Source organism: Bidens hawaiensis, unplaced genomic scaffold (genome assembly GCF_021521415.1).
Source record: "Bidens hawaiensis isolate Kalapana, Puna unplaced genomic scaffold, B.hawaiensis_p1.1 tig00014730_1, whole genome shotgun sequence".
NCBI lineage: Eukaryota > Viridiplantae > Streptophyta > Magnoliopsida > Asterales > Asteraceae > Bidens > Bidens hawaiensis.
In genome coordinates this window covers 619,341-637,872 of record NW_027492295.1, presented here as the reverse complement: position 1 = coordinate 637,872, position 18,532 = coordinate 619,341, and the positions used below count along the sequence as shown (strand labels likewise).

Genomic DNA, 18,532 nt, shown 5'->3' with positions numbered 1-18,532 from the left:
CAGGATGATCTCATGGCAGTGCAAGAAGCAAGTCACTGTGTCCACCTCAACAGCTGAAGCCGAGTACATCGCCGCATCCAGTTGCTGTTCACAAGTCATTTGGATCTAGCATCAGCTGCTGGATTACAATTTGAATTTCTATGATACCACGATCAAATGTGATAATGAGGCTGCCGTTGCGATTGTTAAAAACCCGGTCCAGCACTCTAAGACAAAACACATCGACATCTGAATACACTTTATTCGTGATTGTTTTGATCGTAAGCTTGTCAACATAAAAAGGGTCCATACTGATTTTAGCTTTGCTGATCTCTTTACCAAAGCTTTTAGTCGTGCTCGATTTTTATTTCTCATTGAATCTTTGGGCATTATTTCTTTTGAGTAAATCTCTTGTTTTAAAATTGTAAATAGTTTTTAACTATGACACAATTTTAGACAGAGAAAATGAGTTACCAAAAGGATTTTCAATTTACTTTAAGAAAAACAAAATCGAGTCACTTAACTTAACAAAAAGATTTTATTTTTATATATAATATAATAATTTCATCTTTACTGCTATTTAATAAATATTTAAGAAAATTCAAAAAGAATCGTCCCGTTTAGTGGGAGCTCTTGTTTAGAGGGAGTCGGATATTTAAAATTTTCAATCAAGAATTTGATCTAGCTTTATGGAAAATGATAGTACATTGGCATTTAATGATCCTAGCGCATGAAAAGAGTAGATCAAAAGGCTACAAGGTCACTCATGGATGTGTAGATAGGCTTGACAAACAAGTAAGTGTTGGGTGATATAAACATAAATTCTCGCCAGTACTTACACATTTATGAAGTGGTTGCATGATTCCGTTGAAGTCATATCAAGGAAGGATGAAATGTAATTACACATATCATACCCAAGCCTCTCTTTACCTTATCACAGTTATCTTATGAAATCAGTGTCAATTTTTAATTTTTATTAAGTCAAGAAAAGCGTCAAGAAAAGAAAAACAAAAAAGTCAGAAAAGAAAAAGAAAATTCAAGAAAAAGAGTCAGAAAAGGAGTCAATCATAGGAATTTTAACTTCTGCTTTATTTCTTCATTTATTTTAACTCAAGCCTTGGACTTTCTATATTTGTAGTCATACAAGATCTGATTGTTAAGGCCTTGAGTCCTCTGCTTTTTTTTATTTTCTTTCTTTTGTTCAAGCCTTGTACTTTCTCTGCGCGATAATATGGTATTATCCGACCTGATTGTTAAGGCCCTGACTTCTGCTTTATTTTAATCTTTCTAGATCGAGTTAGGTGTACAAAATTAAAGTGTCAAGTGTGTTAATAAGAGTACTGTGATCAACTAAGAAATGTTTAAGTCAAGTTGAGGTGATATGTCAACACAAACTAGGCCCGAGATATGATGGTATCAGCAACATGTCTGATTAAGTGGGACCACATAAGTACCGTGCCTAATTGAACCTCAAATGTATCACGTTGACATCAAAACACTTGTCAAGTTAAACAGGTGGACAATATCTACAATCGATGATGAACTTGTCTCACAATAATATCAAAATGGAAACGCGATCTAGAGCTTTGCAAATCAATATGATTCCATGTTGCGATCGTTCTTATCAATTGATTAATCAAATCAATGAAAATATTTATGTAAATTAATTCAATATTAACCTTGTTTTTACATATGTTTTATTTTTTTTTTAATTTTGTTGTGTAATATATTATCTATATTAATATTTTAAATTTTCATTTTCATTTTATTTCTGATCTTATTTTTACTTCTATTTTTAATTTTTGTTTTATTTTATTTTATTTTTTTTCTTATTTCATTTTACTTTATTTTATTTTGTGAAAGAGATCGTTTTTGCAAACGTTAACGGTTATGGACCGACAAAAGAAAATTTGAAAAACAACGAATTCGGTGGTTAAATATTTTTCGGGTTTGAGTTCGTAAACAATTTTAAAGACCGAGGACTGAGAGTGTATTTTCGGTGAATGCTCGTGATGTTTTGACCTTATCGCGAGATATGCTGACCCTATATATATAAGGACCACCTAAAATATCTTTCACTATTCACCATTTCACTTTACCAAACTCTCTCACTTTATCACTCTACTTTTCTCTCAAACCCTAATCCTTTTATAAAGAATCACAAAAGATCTAGCCTTGGTTATCACACTATTATCACAAAATGGAACCCACACCTACGGTATAACATGATACCTGTTCATCTTCTTGTTTCTGGGTTTCATCCAGATCTAACGACGGTTCGTATGAACCATCAGCTAGATCTAGTGGTAGATCTTCAAAATTGTTGTTGCTATCATGCTATGCAACTGTCGTTATGACCTAAGGTCATGTCAATCATCTTTATATTTAACTTTTAGGTTCAATTATTGTACAGTTTGTAGATCTACGTTTTCAGACATTTCAAGGTCCAATTGGCTGTGTCTATGAAAGGGTTAAGGTCCCAAAGTTTCCAGATCATCAATTCGGGTCCATGAGATCACATGGAAAGCAAAAGAATCAAAAAGGGGATAAGTGAAAGTTTTTTTGCAATTAAGATTTTGTTCGCTTCGCATACACGTGCGAAGCGAATGGGAAATCTACTTCGCTTTGCACAAAATTGCGATGCGAAAGAAATTTCTCATTCACGTCGCTCAAACCATGCGATGCGAATTCCCTTCTGTTTCGCTTCGCTTGGATCATGAGAAGCGAATAAGAAATCTCATTCGCTTCGCATGCCCTTGCGATGCGAATCTATTTCTTGTTCGCTTCGCACAGTCTTGCGAAGCAAATGAAAGCCCATGCGAATTTTGTGGACTTAGCAAAATTTTCTGAAATCTGAACTGAGATAGCTACTAGATTGTTTGGTTATAAAAAGACTGTTTGACTTTTGGACTTCAATGGACATACAAACTTAATATGTTATGGACCTATTAACTTTTAAATAGACTTAAATCAACTTTAACTTATTAAAACTAAATTGAATATAACTATAAGTAAATAATTAAGTTAAATACTTTGTGCATACTTAAAGCTTTGTATATAGCTCATCTTGTGTTTGTTTAAGTTAAAAATGATGATTCTCATGATCTTAAGGTTTGATGTCAGGCACATAACTTATTTTGTCCTATTGAGGAGCCGAAAGACAGAAAAGAAAAGGTGCTTACATCCATGATCAAGGGGCTAAGGCAGTCACTCCTTGAGTATGCCATTTCTGCTAACCCTGCCATTTACTCAAAGTGGGTTACAGAATTCTGGGCAAATGCAACACCTGTAGAGGACTCTCTTTCAATCAACACCAAGGTGGCGGGAAAGACATTAAACATTAAGGAGGAAGACATCAGGCGAGCATTGAAGATTGTGGATGAGCCAAATTATCTGTTTGAGAAAGGTGACAGGGCCAAGCTTAGTGGGTTTGTGACAGATATGGGTTATGATACGGAATGGAAGAGCTTGGAGAAGAAGCATCTGCCGCCATATTGGAGATTCCTATTTCATGTGGTGATTCACAGCCTATCAGACTTGCGTGGTGGATTTGATAGTATGCGTGCAGATTGGGTACGGATCATGTATGCACTAACACATCAGGAGAAGTTCAATTATTCCCGGATGCTGTTCTTGTGCATGCTGGCGAACGCAACTAATGAGTCAACATGGCTTATGTATCCCAGATTCGTGCAGCTATTACTAGATGATATGATTCCCAAGGTACCCAGGCCAGCTCATAAGAAAGCAAAGGATAAGAAGTCGTTGCTTGAGCCTTACCATGTTAATGCAATCACGCAGACAGATTTTGGGCTTATGTTGAGTACGAAAGGGAAGGGCCACATTTATCAAGGAGATAGGCCGGGACCAAAGTTTGGATTGTTTGAGGAGATCAAGCCTGCTGGGGATGGGGCTGATGTAGAAAGTGGGGAGCTTGTACCTTCTGAGCCAGAGGTTGAAGCTGAACAAGATGACTCGTCTGATGAAGCGCCTGTGAAGATAGAACAGAGGCGAAACATGATCTTAAGCGGAAGGCTACCGACAAGCCTTCTGTTAGTGGTCCTTCTATTCTAGCTGAGGAAGAAGAGGAAATAGAGAAACAGCCCTTGAAACGTTTGAGGAAGCTTGGAGACTCCAAGAAGTCCTCTAAGCTCATTGTCAAGCTTTCCAGCAAAGGTAAACCTTTCTCTACACCTGACCCACACATAGTTTCACCAAAAACCTTAGCTAAAACCCTAAAAGACCTAGACGTAGCAAAAGTTAAGATTCTCGTTTACAAGAAACCGAAAACCAGAATCAAAGCCAAAGCCAAACCAACCAAAACCATGCTACATGACTCACCAGACTACTCACCCAAACCTTCACTCACACAACAAGACCAACGCATTTCCACATTCTTAGAAAACCTTCCACCCTCACCACCTCCACAACAACCTCAAACCACAACACCACATGAACAACCAAAACCAACTGAACCCTTACCTACCTCACCATTCACTTCATCCATCTTCAGCTCACCTATAAAGTCCACTAGTCTTTGGACCCAAACATTTATTTCCTCTCCACCAACACAACCAGCATCATCAACCACACAACCCGAAGCCTCCACACCTCAATTCTCAACACCACCAACCATGAAAACATTACCATTGCCTACCCAATCCATAACACTACCATTCCAAACAACATCACCACCCATCCTATCTGATACACCACCAACTACTATCTTCTCACCAAAACCAATAGCTAAAGGAAAGTCCTTGACACCTCCAGTGTACGCTGATCCCATCTACACTGATCCCATCCTTGATAGGATCATCGCCCTGGAGGAATCAAACGCCAAAAGGGCAGAACGTGAATTGGTGCTGCTTGAGTTTATCAAAAATCAGAAGAAGAAAGAAGTTGAGGATGCCAAGGAGAAAGCAAAGTTGGTAACTGTTGAGATCTTAGAAGAGCAAAGAGAGCTGCAAATGTTTTGATAGACAATCAAGGATCTTGGATCAAGAAACTCCAAGGTCGAATTGAGAATCAGCAAGAGCTTCTGAACCATGAAGCTTTGAGGAATGCAAATCTGAGGGCAGCTCACTCGAGAATGGGAGATCGAGTGGAAACACTTGAAAAGAACATACCATCTGCCACTGCTCTTGAGAATCGTCTGTTCAAGAAGATTAATGATGCAACAACTAAGTGGGATATTGAGAAGGAAGCCATCAACTCCAGGCTATCTATGATCGAGGGACAGTTAGCATCGTCCTTCTCACTCGGCACACTCATTGCTGAAAACACAGAACTCAGAACCGAGATTGAGGCTATCCGAGCCAAGATTGATGAGCATGAGCGTCTTAACGAGCTATAGTTGAAGACAAATAAGGAATTGGTGAGCAAGTACCAAGCTGCCTCAGATCTCATGGGTATGCGTGATGATGATTTCATGCTATGGAGGACAAACTTGATTCTGTATTTGGAAGTTGGAAAATAACAAGGCAATCTTCAAGGTTAAGAGAACCACAACCTACCGTAGGTCCAAGTGTGGCCATGCGAGTCGAACAGGTTGTTGGTTCAGAAGGAGAGGCGACTGTGGGTCTTATTGCACCACAGGTCGGCCAGGCAGGTAGCGCGGTTAGAACCAGCTTGGGGATATCTCACGTTGAACAACCTCAACCCCAAGCTGGTGGTGATGACGAAGGTGGAGATGGTGACGACGAAGAAGATAGTGATGATGACAGCGATGATAAGGATGATGAAGACGATGATGATGTGGACGACAATGTCCACGACAGTTTTGATGATGATGGTGACAATGGTGGAGGAGATGGTGGTAATGGTGGAGACGGTGCTGCAGGTGGAGGTGGAGGTCACACTCAATCGCCTCCACAAGATCAAGAGCATCATGATGATCCCACTGCAACTGCTAGCAAAGTGAGGGATGGCGACTCCAGAATTGAAAACATTTATAACGAGTTGTTTCCTGTAGGTGATATTGCAGGTGTGATGGATGAATAAATTGAAGCCAGGAAAACTCTTCAACCGGTTCAATCTCATCAGGCTGAGGAAGTTGAAGACGACGACTATATAAACTACTCGCCAAATCCAGACATGCCTCCTGCACAAGTTCAAGCAACATTCTCACCAGCAACAGATCCTGGGACTGTCTCTACTGCTAACTTGTCTCAAGCTCCACAGAAGAAGAAAAGAAAGACTCACATTGTGACAAGTAATTCCAGCACCCGCTTACTCAATTACCCGTATCACGATGACTCGTTGATTGTATATGCAAAATACAACCGGGAGAACAGTTGTTGGGTTATTAGAAGATATAGCGGAGATCTCATTGATGCTAGACTGTCGTTATCTAGTCAAAAAAAATTAAATCAGTGTTCCTAATCACCTAAGCAAGCTAGGGTAAGTAGGGTGTCGAACCACGAGGTGTATGTGATAAGTGTGCAGTGACAATGAAACCTAACATTATGAAGATATTCAATTAACTAAGTGTTGATCACACTAGCAAACAAGTTGGTTTTAATATTAATAGCTAAACAAATAATCAAAGATTCAATCAATCAACAAAGCAAATCACACCCGGGAATCCAAGTACATAACCTAACAGCAAACTCATGCAACTTAACAGATAAACTATCTTGTGTCAACTACAAACTGACTAACCAGTTAAACCTTAGGCATCCACGCTCGCTAACACACGGCACTGGTTATCAAACGGTCCCTGCCAGTGTGACTCAACTAAGGGCAAACATATGCTTTCTTGCAATTAACAAGTCAAAACAATCCTACAAGCAATTATCATAGCAACTGGCACACTAATCATTCCAATCGAAATAAACCTAAACTGACGTTGTGCACAATAATACTAGACATCAATACTCATAGATTAACATCAAAGATAGTTACAATCAATTCGTTCTTAATACATGAAAAAACTGAAAGATACAATACTCTACATCCCAGGTATGACTCGAAGGAACTAGCCGCGCATCGGCATCTCTCGGACTTCGGTTATGATCTGGTAGGCCATGTATGATGCTTAGAGATGATTGGAAGTGATGGGGGCTCTCTCTTATGCTCTGAAAATCGCCTGGAAGGTGTTGAATGGCGTCTAGGGTCGTCAAAACGTAATATAAAACAAAACCTTAACTTTCACGATTCTGCGCGATGATCCTCTCTCCTGACGCGATGGACCAAAGTCAACGCCAGTAAAATACAGGGCATCGCGTAGCGCGATGCCCCACCTTCAACACCCATCGTGCTACGCGATGGGTCTCTCTTCTCAGCAACTTCAAATAATTGTCTCGTTAAGCGTGCTGGACATCCCGGGTCTTCATTCCATGCTCGTACAGGTCCAAATTAAGCACGTTAAGTACCTGGGACCTGAAACACAATAAACATGTATGAAGTAAACTAAACGAGTAAAACGAGTAAGTTAACACACATAAATATGTACAAATAAACCGAACATCACTCATCTATCTCACCCACGAGGAGTTACACACACTACTTGAGCTTGACATTAACTATCTCAGAAAAGCTCTGGGTCTGGTGACTATGATGAAAATTTGGACGGTTGGGTCACACGTCATCTGAGGCATCAGGCGAAGGTGGGATATAAAGATTTTGAGTTAAAAAAAGGCCGGAAGTTCAAGAACCCAAGAGAAATTGATCCGGAAACTGGGAAAAGAAGGGTGATGTGGAGATATGGAGCTCCCAAGGATAGCAACATCATCTATCATGGAAAACCATTTTCTCCAAATCTTCTCCATGATTTTACTAGTTGGGAGTATGACAATAAAATGGGCGAAGCTGTTATTCACTGCAAGACTAAGCATGATTTGAGAGTGTTTGACGAGCACGAGTTGATGGGTCTCTGCAAAGAAGACATTTTGAAGCTTTACAACTCGCCCCTGGGAAGAGTCGAGGACATAGGCCGTCAGAACACCGACAAGATAGTTGATGCATTCAACAAGTTCGTCAGGAGACTTGTTGAACTTCCACTTTCTGAGGACGGTTATTTAGAGTATGATACCGACGGATTCCAATACTAAAGACTAGAGGGAGATTGTTAGGTCTCGTTTTGTATGCATTAAGTCTTTTGTATTTGAACTTTATATTGGGCTTATTTATGTATTTTGAGTCTATGTATGTTTGGGCCCAAGGCCATGTAAACATGGTCCATTGGGCATTATGATATGAAACCACTTCTCATGCATGCTTCCTATAAATAGGGAAGCATGCCATGAGAACATAAGTCTTTTGCCAAAATCTTATCTCACCATTCTCTCTCTCTCTCTCTTCTCTCTCACTAAGAACCGAAAATAAACTTCAAGATCCGAGACCAAGGTGCTTGGTGTGATATTCCGCTAGCATCAAGTTTAGTTGTTAGATCCACCCCGTTGGGACTTACAGTTAATGACTCAAATTGGGTTACCGTTAATCATTTAGCCAAAACCAGTAGCTATAATAAAACTTTTAACTTATAATTAAAATGTTAAAATAGGTTAGCATCACCAATAAACATTGTTTGTCTTCGCCTACTTGTCACCGCCCCCACGGTAGGGTGGGGGTTGGTACTTTTCAAGCAAAACAACTCATTTCAGCACGAGGTCTAGTTGAGTGAAGGTGGGTACGTACTTTTTTTTATTATAATGGCTCGGTTAAACCGTGGATCAATTCTTTTTTGTTTTTTTAATCTAAAAACAAATTATTTTAAGTAGGGATAGGAGTGAGTTTGTGAATGTTTTTTTCTTTATTCTAAAATGATTCATTTCTAGTACTTTTTCTCTTAACGACTCATTTCAACCCGCCATTCTAGGTGTTTGGGTTTTTTCCCACCATTGAGGGCCTAGCCCATTTTGATACCAAAACTGATACCTTTTCAAAGCAGTCAAGATTGACGTGAATTCATGTTGCTTAGAATTTGTTTTGACTCGAACTTGTTTTGCTTAAGATGTGTTCTAACACTAGCCCGTTCTTAATCACGTTCTAACCTGTTTTGTTTAATTGGATACAATAGCTAGTTTATAACATAGTACAAAATATTGTGAAGATGGAAAGAGATTTACTTTCTAGATTTTTTTCAGAAATATGTGGTTATGATAATTGGTGGCTAGATTCCAAACATTCGAGACTGACTTTTAAGTTTTAAGTCATCTCTTGTCTTACTCTAGATGTAGCGATAGCAACTTTTACACTATCTTTAGTTTTAGATGTTGTTTGTTTAATTGTGGTGATAATAATTTGTTGGCTAAATTGTATTTTGAGGTTACTTCAGGTTTTCTTGCCTCTTTCTATTATACGTGCATACATACATGCATATGTGTGTGTAACATCACACACAATTAAATTTAAGTACTCTCTTCAATACTTCATGGCTTTCATCGTCTCCCAAACCTTCTTCCTTGTGTACTTATTAGTCGTTCTCACTTGCACCGCAACGCTATTAAGCAATAATGAAGAATGTTTAGCTTTGTATGAATTTAAGCAAACTGTTTCTCATCAAAATAATGATTTTGGACGGTTTCAAAAGCTCGATTCTTGGAGGAAGTCCAAAAGCAATAGATCAGATTCTGATTGTTGTTTGTGGGATGGTGTGGTGTGTAGCAATAAGGACCATGTGATCGGGCTTGATTGGAGTAGAAGCTCTCTCACTGGAGTTATCAACTCTACTAGCACCCTATTCAAGCTTGTTCATCTTCAGATGTTAAATCTCTCGATGAATGACTTTTTTGAATCTCATATCCCCTCGGAGATTGCACGTCTTAAGCAATTAAGAAGTCTTGATCTCTATTTTTCTGGATTTAGTGGCCAAATCCCAAATGAACTTTCACACTTGACACAACTCTCTTCGTTAGATCTATCAAACAATCCCCTAAAGCTTCAAAGCCATGGTCTAGAGTATTTGTGAAAAACATGACTAGACTCGAAAACGTCCATCTCTCTGGGGTGGACCTTAGTTCCTCCGTACCTCATTTCTTGGCCAATTTTTCTTCCTTGAGGTCTATGGAACTCGATGGCTGTGAGCTTCGAGACGAATTTCCCTCGGAAATTTTTCACTTACCGAAATTGAAATATCTTAGCATTGGAAACAATTCCAACCTCCTTGGTTCCTTGCCTGAATTTCATAACGACACCTTACTTGAGTATCTCATACTGGATTTAACAGGTTTTACTGGGATTATACCAGAATCGATAAGAAACCTAAACCGTTTGGAATACTTGTCTATTGAAAGTTGTCATTTCTCAGGGCGTATTCCAGGTTCACTCCCTAACTTGACACAACTAACTTACTTGTCTCTTTATAAAAATGAGTTCACTGGATTAGTCCCTTCATTGGCAAGTCTTTCGAAACTCACTGTTTTGGCGCTTGCTTATAATGATTTTGAGAAAGGAAATGTGTACGATTGGATTAACGTACTTACTAAGCTTAATAAATTGAATCTAGATTATATGAGCATACAAGGTGAAATCCTACCCCTAGTTGCAAACCTAACCAAACTTAGCTATTTCTCAATGTCTCGTAATTTTATTATTGGTCATATCCCACCTTCATTTATGAACCTCACCCAACTAACAACTATAAACCTTCAGTTTAATCAATTACAAGGACAAATTTTGAGTATGTTTTTGAATTTCAAAAGTCTCAAAAATCTTTATATAGGTCATAACTATTTTAGCGGTACAGTGGGCCTAGATTCATTTTTAGCACTCAACAAGCTCAAAGGATTGGATGTTGATGGTATTAGTTTGTCATTTGTAACCACCACCAACTACACCAATGAAACCCTACCAGAATTGGAACTTGTAAGTATGTCAGTTTGCAAGTTGAAGGAATTCCCAGCTTTTTTGCTCTTCAAAAGGAAGATGAAAGTTATACGTCTCGATGGCAATGGGATTGAAGGCCTCATACCAAATTGGTTTTTGAATAACAACCAACAAACATTACAAGTGATCAGCCTTGCGGACAACTATATCACTGGCTTTCAAGAGCATCCTAATTTTCTCCCATGGATTTATTTGGATGTGTTTGTAATGCCATATAATCAGCTACAAGGGAAACTTCCAATTCCTCCACAGACCATAAGTTTTTATGATGTTTCAAACAACAATCTTATAGGAGAAATACCACCATGGATATGTGAACTGAAATCCCTTCAACTCCTAGATTTGTCTTCTAACAAGATGACTGGAATCCTTCCTCCGTGTTTAGGCAACTTAAACAATTCGTTGTCAGTTTTAGATCTGAAGCGAAATAATTTTCATGGGCCGATGATAAATACATGTATGCGTGGAAGCCTTTTGAAGGAGATTGATTTGAGCGAAAATCAATTTACTGGTCAGGTGTCAAAATCTTTGGCTAATTGTACCAATTTAGAGTTTCTCTCTCTTGCAGAAAACTCTTTTAAAGATATTTTCCCGCTTTGATTGGGACTTCTTCCCATCTGCAAGTTCTCCTTTTGAGGTCCAACAAGCTTTATGGTTCAATTCAAGGTCTCTCAACTATCAGATTACATTTTCTCAACTTACGGATCATTGACATTTCCAACAATGATTTAGTGGTCAATTACCTGATATGTCATTCCAAACTTGGAACGCAATGAAATCTGTTTATCTTGGTAGATCATCTGCTATGGGAACCCAATTCATTTTTGAATTATCAGTTTCCATACTCGATGACGTTAACAAACAAAGGTGTCAAGAGAGAATACCAAAAGATTTTGAACATATTCATAGCCATCGATCTCTCATGTAACAACTTTGAAGGGCCGATCCCACAATCACTCAAGGATCTTTATGGACTTGAATCCCTTAATCTTTCCTACAACCATTTTACCGGTCGTATCTTTCCATCCTTGGGAAACTTAAAGAATCTTGAATCTTTGGATATTTCCCAAAATGAGCTATCAAGACAAATCCCACAACAAATGTTGCAACTTGGGTTCCTTGCTTTTTTTAATGTGTCCTTCAACCACCTTGATGGGCATATACCACAGGGGAAACAGTTCAATACGTTTGAGAATAATTCCTACCTGGGCAATCCGGTATTGTGTGGGCAGCCGTTATCCCAAGAATGTGAAAATTCAAAGGTATCAACAATACTTCCAGCAGCAAACAATACTTCCAGCAGCAGGCAGCAATGAGTATGAGTCCCTTCTTCCCCGAAACATAATTGATTGGATGGTGATATTATTAGGAGTTGGAAGTGGTTTGGTAATTGGAATTCTTATTGGGAACTTTGTATATGCAAGGTATGGTGATTGGCTCCTTGAACGATTCGGGATGAAGAAAGACAAATGTAATGTCCTTCTGATTTTAGTTTCCAAGATGAATAATACTTTATGCGTCTTCATAATTATATGTTTTATATCGTGTATTCCGTGCCTCAAAAAATGTGTGCTATATTGGTTGTTCTTACAACAATATTCTGAATATCTAATGCTTTTTAGTTTTCTGTATGAGTTTGGGTATGCTATATAAACCGAACTTTGGGGAAATATATACCTCATCTTTAGTTGGCGCGTATGCAAAATGTGGAAGTATTGATTGTATGGAGATGGTTTTTAAACATGTAAAGAACAAGAGCAAGTTATTAAATTGCTTTCTGGAGTACAATGTTGGCAGGTAATGTTACAGAAGGGTAGATAAAAAAAATGCATTGTGGTTTTTTTTGGAACATGCAAAATGAAGTATTATTAGCAGATGAAATCACCTATAACACATTGGTTTCTCGGTATGCAAGAAACAGCGACAAGAACAATTGTTTTATGTTAATTACCAAGATGGTTAACGTAGGTTCGAAACCAAATACAGTGTCATTTAATGTACTTATATCAGAAATTTCAACAACAAAATCATCTTTCAAAAACAGTTCCAATATGCAGCCGAATCATTTGACAGTCACTGGTGTGTTTGTTAAAATGAAGAACTAAAATACAGTTGTTTAGAACTCGTTAATTTGAATATGAGGCTTTTTTTAGTAGAAGCACGAAAAGTACAAGTAAAACAGAGATATATTACTCAAAGCCATATATAACCTCACCAACATTAAGTTCAATTTTTATTAAATAAATAATAATTTTCACATTTCATCGGGCGCGATGCTTCTTCTTCTGGTACCATATTGCATAGTTCTGTAACAAGATACTGTAATGTACCTCCAGTCGAATCCTCACCAATGGCTATCAAGATTGTACAATCTTTCAAATTATGCTGCCAGAAGGAATCAACGCGTCTTTGATAACTGTCACGATCCCGCTTTTAATGAAGTACCCTTCTGTTTCTCTTGCGGCTTCTTGAATGTTATCGCTGTTTATAATCTGTCATCACAAAATAAAAGATGCTAAAATGAAATGGTAGTAATTTAAAAGTAACAATACTGAAGTGTCTGGTTGGTTGGGTGACGGGTACCAACTTTTTATCGGGCACAAATTTAAACCAACTTTCATTTTGTTACCAATTTTATCAACTGATTTGCATTTTACTTATCGACTGTTTCAAAGAATGACCCGTAAAACCGGGCCAACTTTCTACTGGTTTTTCAAAAATTGTTAAGACATCCTATTGGGAAAAAGCAGCACTTTTTCAAACTTATAAATAAATTTATTCTCTTTTTTTTCACAGAGTATTATTTGCATAGGTGGCATCTGATGTGGGCATCAAATACTCAACTAGTAATATTCTGTGACTTGATTAATATCGAGTTAAACTTGATTGCAAAAATAACAAAAAGAATAACTAAATTTTGTTTCTATTTCGTGTGATTTGATTCATTTGGCACGAGTCGACATATTGATAATTAAATGTGATAAACTCGCCACATAACTACATTGAACTAAAGCATATTATTACGAGTTACCTTCACGTTGTCCCCAATGCGTGCGTTCTTGTCAATGATTGCTCGTTTGATATGAGTGTTCTTTCCAATACCAATCGGAACACTACCTTTTGCAGCAAGGAGCCTTCTGTCTGCATCAGTCTAGACCACAAAAATATGTATCAGCTTTAATAAAAGAATATATAATACTAAAAAATATTCATGATGTAACTATTACCTCGTAATAATCTGCTCCCATAAGCAATGAATCTTCAATTACCGCACCTTCAGCTATGCAAGATCGAAGCCCAACGACAGAATGATGAATCTTGCAGTTCTGCGTATCCATTATTGTTATAATACAATATTTTCAATCATATTTAATACATTGGTTTCTAACCTTAATTACACACCCTTCACCGATAACGCTATCGGTGACATCAGCATCGAGCATCTTGGAAGGAGGCAAGTATCGCGGTTGGGTGTAAATAGGAGCCGAACGATCATAGAAGCTGCATTAAACATTCAAGAACACAAGAGTTTGATGAGTAATAAAGAAACATTAATAATGTTGAAAATAAATACATAAATAAATAATAATAATAATAATAATAATATTACCTGAAATCTGGTACTGGTTTTTTTGTAATTCCTAAATTGGCATTATAAAAAGCCTCAATTGTACCAATGTCTTCCCAGTATCCATCATAAAGATAAGCTTGCACCTGTATATATATATATATATAAGTTATTAGTTCACAGGCTTTTGCAAAAAAATAAAAATAAAATAGTCTTATTGCTATCTGTAATCTGATAACAATAAAATATCAGTAAATCTGACAACAATAAAATATGTCCCTTACATTATTTTTAATTAAATACATTCTTAGTAACATATATATATTCTCTGACACATATAAGTTAAATGTAATAGATACTGTTGTTTAATCATAGATTTTGTATTATTATAATTTTTTATCAGGAGTTACTAATAGGAGAGTTCATGATCAACCGGTCCGGTTCAGCCGATTTTGGTGGGATTCCAAGCGGAACCGCTGCCTACAGATTCGGAGAACCACAAACCAAACCGGCAGCGGCTTGGATGGTGGGCAAGACCAGCCGGTTTTACCTCATTTTATATTATTTGTTTTAAGAAAAAAAAATTATTATTAAAAAAAGTTAAAAATGATAATAATGGTTCATGATTATAAAACATGTACATAACTACATATTCTAAAAATGCAAAAGATATATAAATAATAAAAAAAGATTGTTTTGTTTTACACGGCCGGTTCAAAACCGAACCGAATCGTTAAAAGCAGCAAATCACCAAAACCAAACAATGAACCGAACGTCTGGATATCAAACCAGCCGGCTTATTTCGTTTAGGTGGTTCGGTCGGTTTCAACAATTCCCTATTTATTTTTAAATAATTAATTTAAGCAAAAACTAAAGAAAGAAATATGCCCTTAGCCCAATAGAAGTTGCTCCAGGAATCACTTCACTTCCAAAATCATTAGCTCCAGGGAACTTATCTTTAAGCAAATTCAACATCACGTCTTTACTAACAACATAAATACCCATACTAGCAATATAAGGCATTTCTTTAGCTCTCTCCTCGTCAAGTCCCAAAATTGTAGTATCAACTTTCATGGCTTTCAGTTGTTCACCTTTCGGTTTCTCAGCAAACTCAATTATACGCCCTTCTTCATCAATCTTCATCAAACCAAACGCTGTAGCACGTTTTTCATCCATTGGCAGAGCAGCAACAGTGATGTCAGCATCCGTTTCTCTGTGAGCTTGAATAAATCTCTCATAATCCATACGGTATAAATGGTCTCCAGCAAGGATGAGAAACTCTAGAACATTATGCTCTTCAAACAGCCATAAATATTGCCTTACAGCATCAGCAGTACCCTGTAAACGATTAACACATATTATGAAATAACCAAGATTAATATGGGAAATGCAGATCAAGTATAATTACTTGAAACCAGTTTGGATTTTCGGGACTTTGTTGAGCAGCAAGGACTTCAACAAATCCCTCATTCTTGTAACCACCCATGTTACTTGCGTACGCGCGTGACAGGTGGCGATTGAGGGATGCAGAGTTGAATTGTGTGAGAACATAAATCTTTGATATGTTGCTGTTTAAACAGTTGCTGACAGGGATGTCGATAAGCCTGTAGTTTGCTCCTAAAGGAACAGCAGGCTTTGCTCTCTTTTTTGTTAAAGGATAAAGGCGCGTACCAGCTCCACCTCCAAGTATGATCCCCAAAACACTCTTCATGCAAGCAATTAAACAATGATTTAACATGTTGCACAAAAATGAAACCTCATTGTGATAATATTATTTGTAATGTAATAAAAAAAGAAAACAAAGATCTTGCAAAGATACAAAGTTCAATGTTTGATTGCATCCACTATTAAATTAACTAGATATATCATATGAGGAAACATATATAAGGAGGACATTAAACAACTGACAAATTATCCCTAAAAAATCACAGTTTATCTGATTTTCTTCCATTTATTATGAACGCATGAACTCTGTTGTCCATAAACGATATAGGATTCGCCTAGATGTTAAATCATGTATCACCTTTTGTGAATTAATGATATTAATCATTATTTCCTCCATGACCTCTGATCCTCTACTTCTGGCAAATTTCTAGTAAATTTGCATCCAAACAACTTTCTAGAACCTTCATAATACTGTACGTGAACAAATTAACTGAACACATCTACTACAAATAGCAACATAACTTTACTCAACTAAGATCTAAACAGAATTCAAGCTCAAATCTACTAAAATTGAATGAAAATCGCTAAAATGGAGTATGACATAGCAAAACAAACGAGAATACAAGTAACACAGGTTAAACGATTATGATAAGTATCGAATAACTTGGTAGTTATTCAATACATAAACATATATGCAATACAGCACCAATAACGTTTATCAATACATACACATATACAGTTAATCAACCGTTTAACGGCTAATTAACCGACTAGCAGTCATTATCTAACTAACGTATCAAACTAGTTTACATACAATAATAAATAAGAATTATAATAAAGTTAAGTTTCATATTAACAATGATATCCTATACTAGATCTAAACATAGCTTCGGCTCAAATTTCCTACAACTTAACCTAAATAGCTAAAACAGAATATAGCCTAAAAGCTTATAACGATCATACTGAAAGATAGAATAAATAAAACAGAGGAAAATGATAAGTCACAACTATTAACTGTTTTAACGGCTAATCAACCGACTGGCAGACATTAACTAATCTCTCAAATTAGGTTACACACAATAAATAATAATAATAACAATAAAGTTAAATTTAATATTAACAGATATTAGGTTACATATATTAAAAATAATAATAATTATAATAATCTAGTTAAGCGAATTAGCCTAATTGCACTAAACTAGATCTAAACAGAATTTGACTTCAAATTACCTAAAACTCAACCTAAATCACTACACCGAGAGTATAACCTAAAATCATGACACGATCACACCGAGAATAAACAGAGGAAAATGATAAGTCACAACTATTAACTATTTAACGGCTAATCAACCGACTAACAGTCATTATCTAACTAATATATCAAACTAGGTTACACACAATTATAATTATAACTTATAATAAAGCTAAATATAACATTAACAGTAAACAGATATCAGGTTACATACAGTTATAACTAATAATAATAATAATAATAATAATAATAATAATAATAATAATAATAATAATAATAATAATAATAATAATAATAATAATAATAATAATAATAATAATAATAATAATAATAATAATAATAATAATAATAATAATAATAATAATAATAATAATAATAATAATAATAATAATAATAATAATAATAATAATAATAATAATAATAATAATAATAATAATAATAATAATAATAATAATAATAATAATAATAATAATAATAATAATAATAATAATAATAATAATAATAATAATAATAATAATAATAATAATAATAATAATAATAATAATAATAATAATAATAATAATAATAATAATAATAATAATAATAATAAAGGTTAAGCTAATTAACGTGTACTTACCCTACTAGTTCTAAACAGAATTCAAGCTCAAATCACCACTAACCTAAAACCACAACACGATCATATAAAAAAAACAAAATATAATTCATAATCCATAATCCATACCTGACTAGCGTCAGGATCAAGGCACGTCTGCGAGTTTTTGGAATCCGAAACGGACTTCGGCGAGACGACGACGTGGCGTCTGGTTGCAGAACGACGTCGTGTGGCGAACGATATTTTGTCGCCGGAAAGGTTAGAGGAAGAGAATGATAAGGATGATGACGTCATGTTCCGGGCGGTGAAATGCGGTGGAGTTAGTGATCCAATTGCTGCTGCTGCCATTGATGAATGATGGTGGTGATCAGGTGGTGAGGTGAAAGTGTGAAAGAGAGAGTGAAGTACTCGTGAAGTGTGTGGGATGAGTGAGTAATATGATATGATAGATCTGGTAATATAATAAAGTAAACTAACTACTCCCTTGGGGATATCTAGAGTGAGTAATGTGTTTCGTTTATTCCCGTTTTGCCCTTGATAATTATTTTGTTAACCTTTTATTAAATGATCGGGTTGTTCACGAACTAAGCTGAACTGAACACAAGTTTGCTGGTTTGGTTTAAAAGCGAGTGAAGAAACACTAATC

General features: G+C 36.3%; 1 protein-coding gene and 1 pseudogene across 1 annotated transcript; one reads left to right on the top strand and one right to left on the bottom strand.

Moving 5' to 3' along the window:
• The first annotated feature begins 9,325 nt into the window (after nucleotides 1–9,325).
• LOC143547555 (receptor-like protein 7) lies at nucleotides 9,326–12,626 on the top strand (annotated as a pseudogene).
• A 466-nt stretch (nucleotides 12,627–13,092) lies between these two features.
• Nucleotides 13,093–18,234, bottom strand: LOC143547565 (glucose-1-phosphate adenylyltransferase small subunit, chloroplastic/amyloplastic-like). Its single transcript, XM_077038962.1, has 8 exons — nucleotides 18,016–18,234; nucleotides 15,786–16,082; nucleotides 15,266–15,715; nucleotides 14,420–14,523; nucleotides 14,199–14,310; nucleotides 14,037–14,135; nucleotides 13,841–13,960; nucleotides 13,093–13,301 (listed from the first exon to the last, which is right to left on the bottom strand). Exons 1-8 carry the CDS (start codon nucleotides 18,232–18,234, stop codon nucleotides 13,185–13,187), a joined length of 1,518 nt encoding a protein of 505 aa, XP_076895077.1. The 3' UTR covers nucleotides 13,093–13,184.
• Between the last annotated feature and the right edge of the window lie 298 nt (nucleotides 18,235–18,532).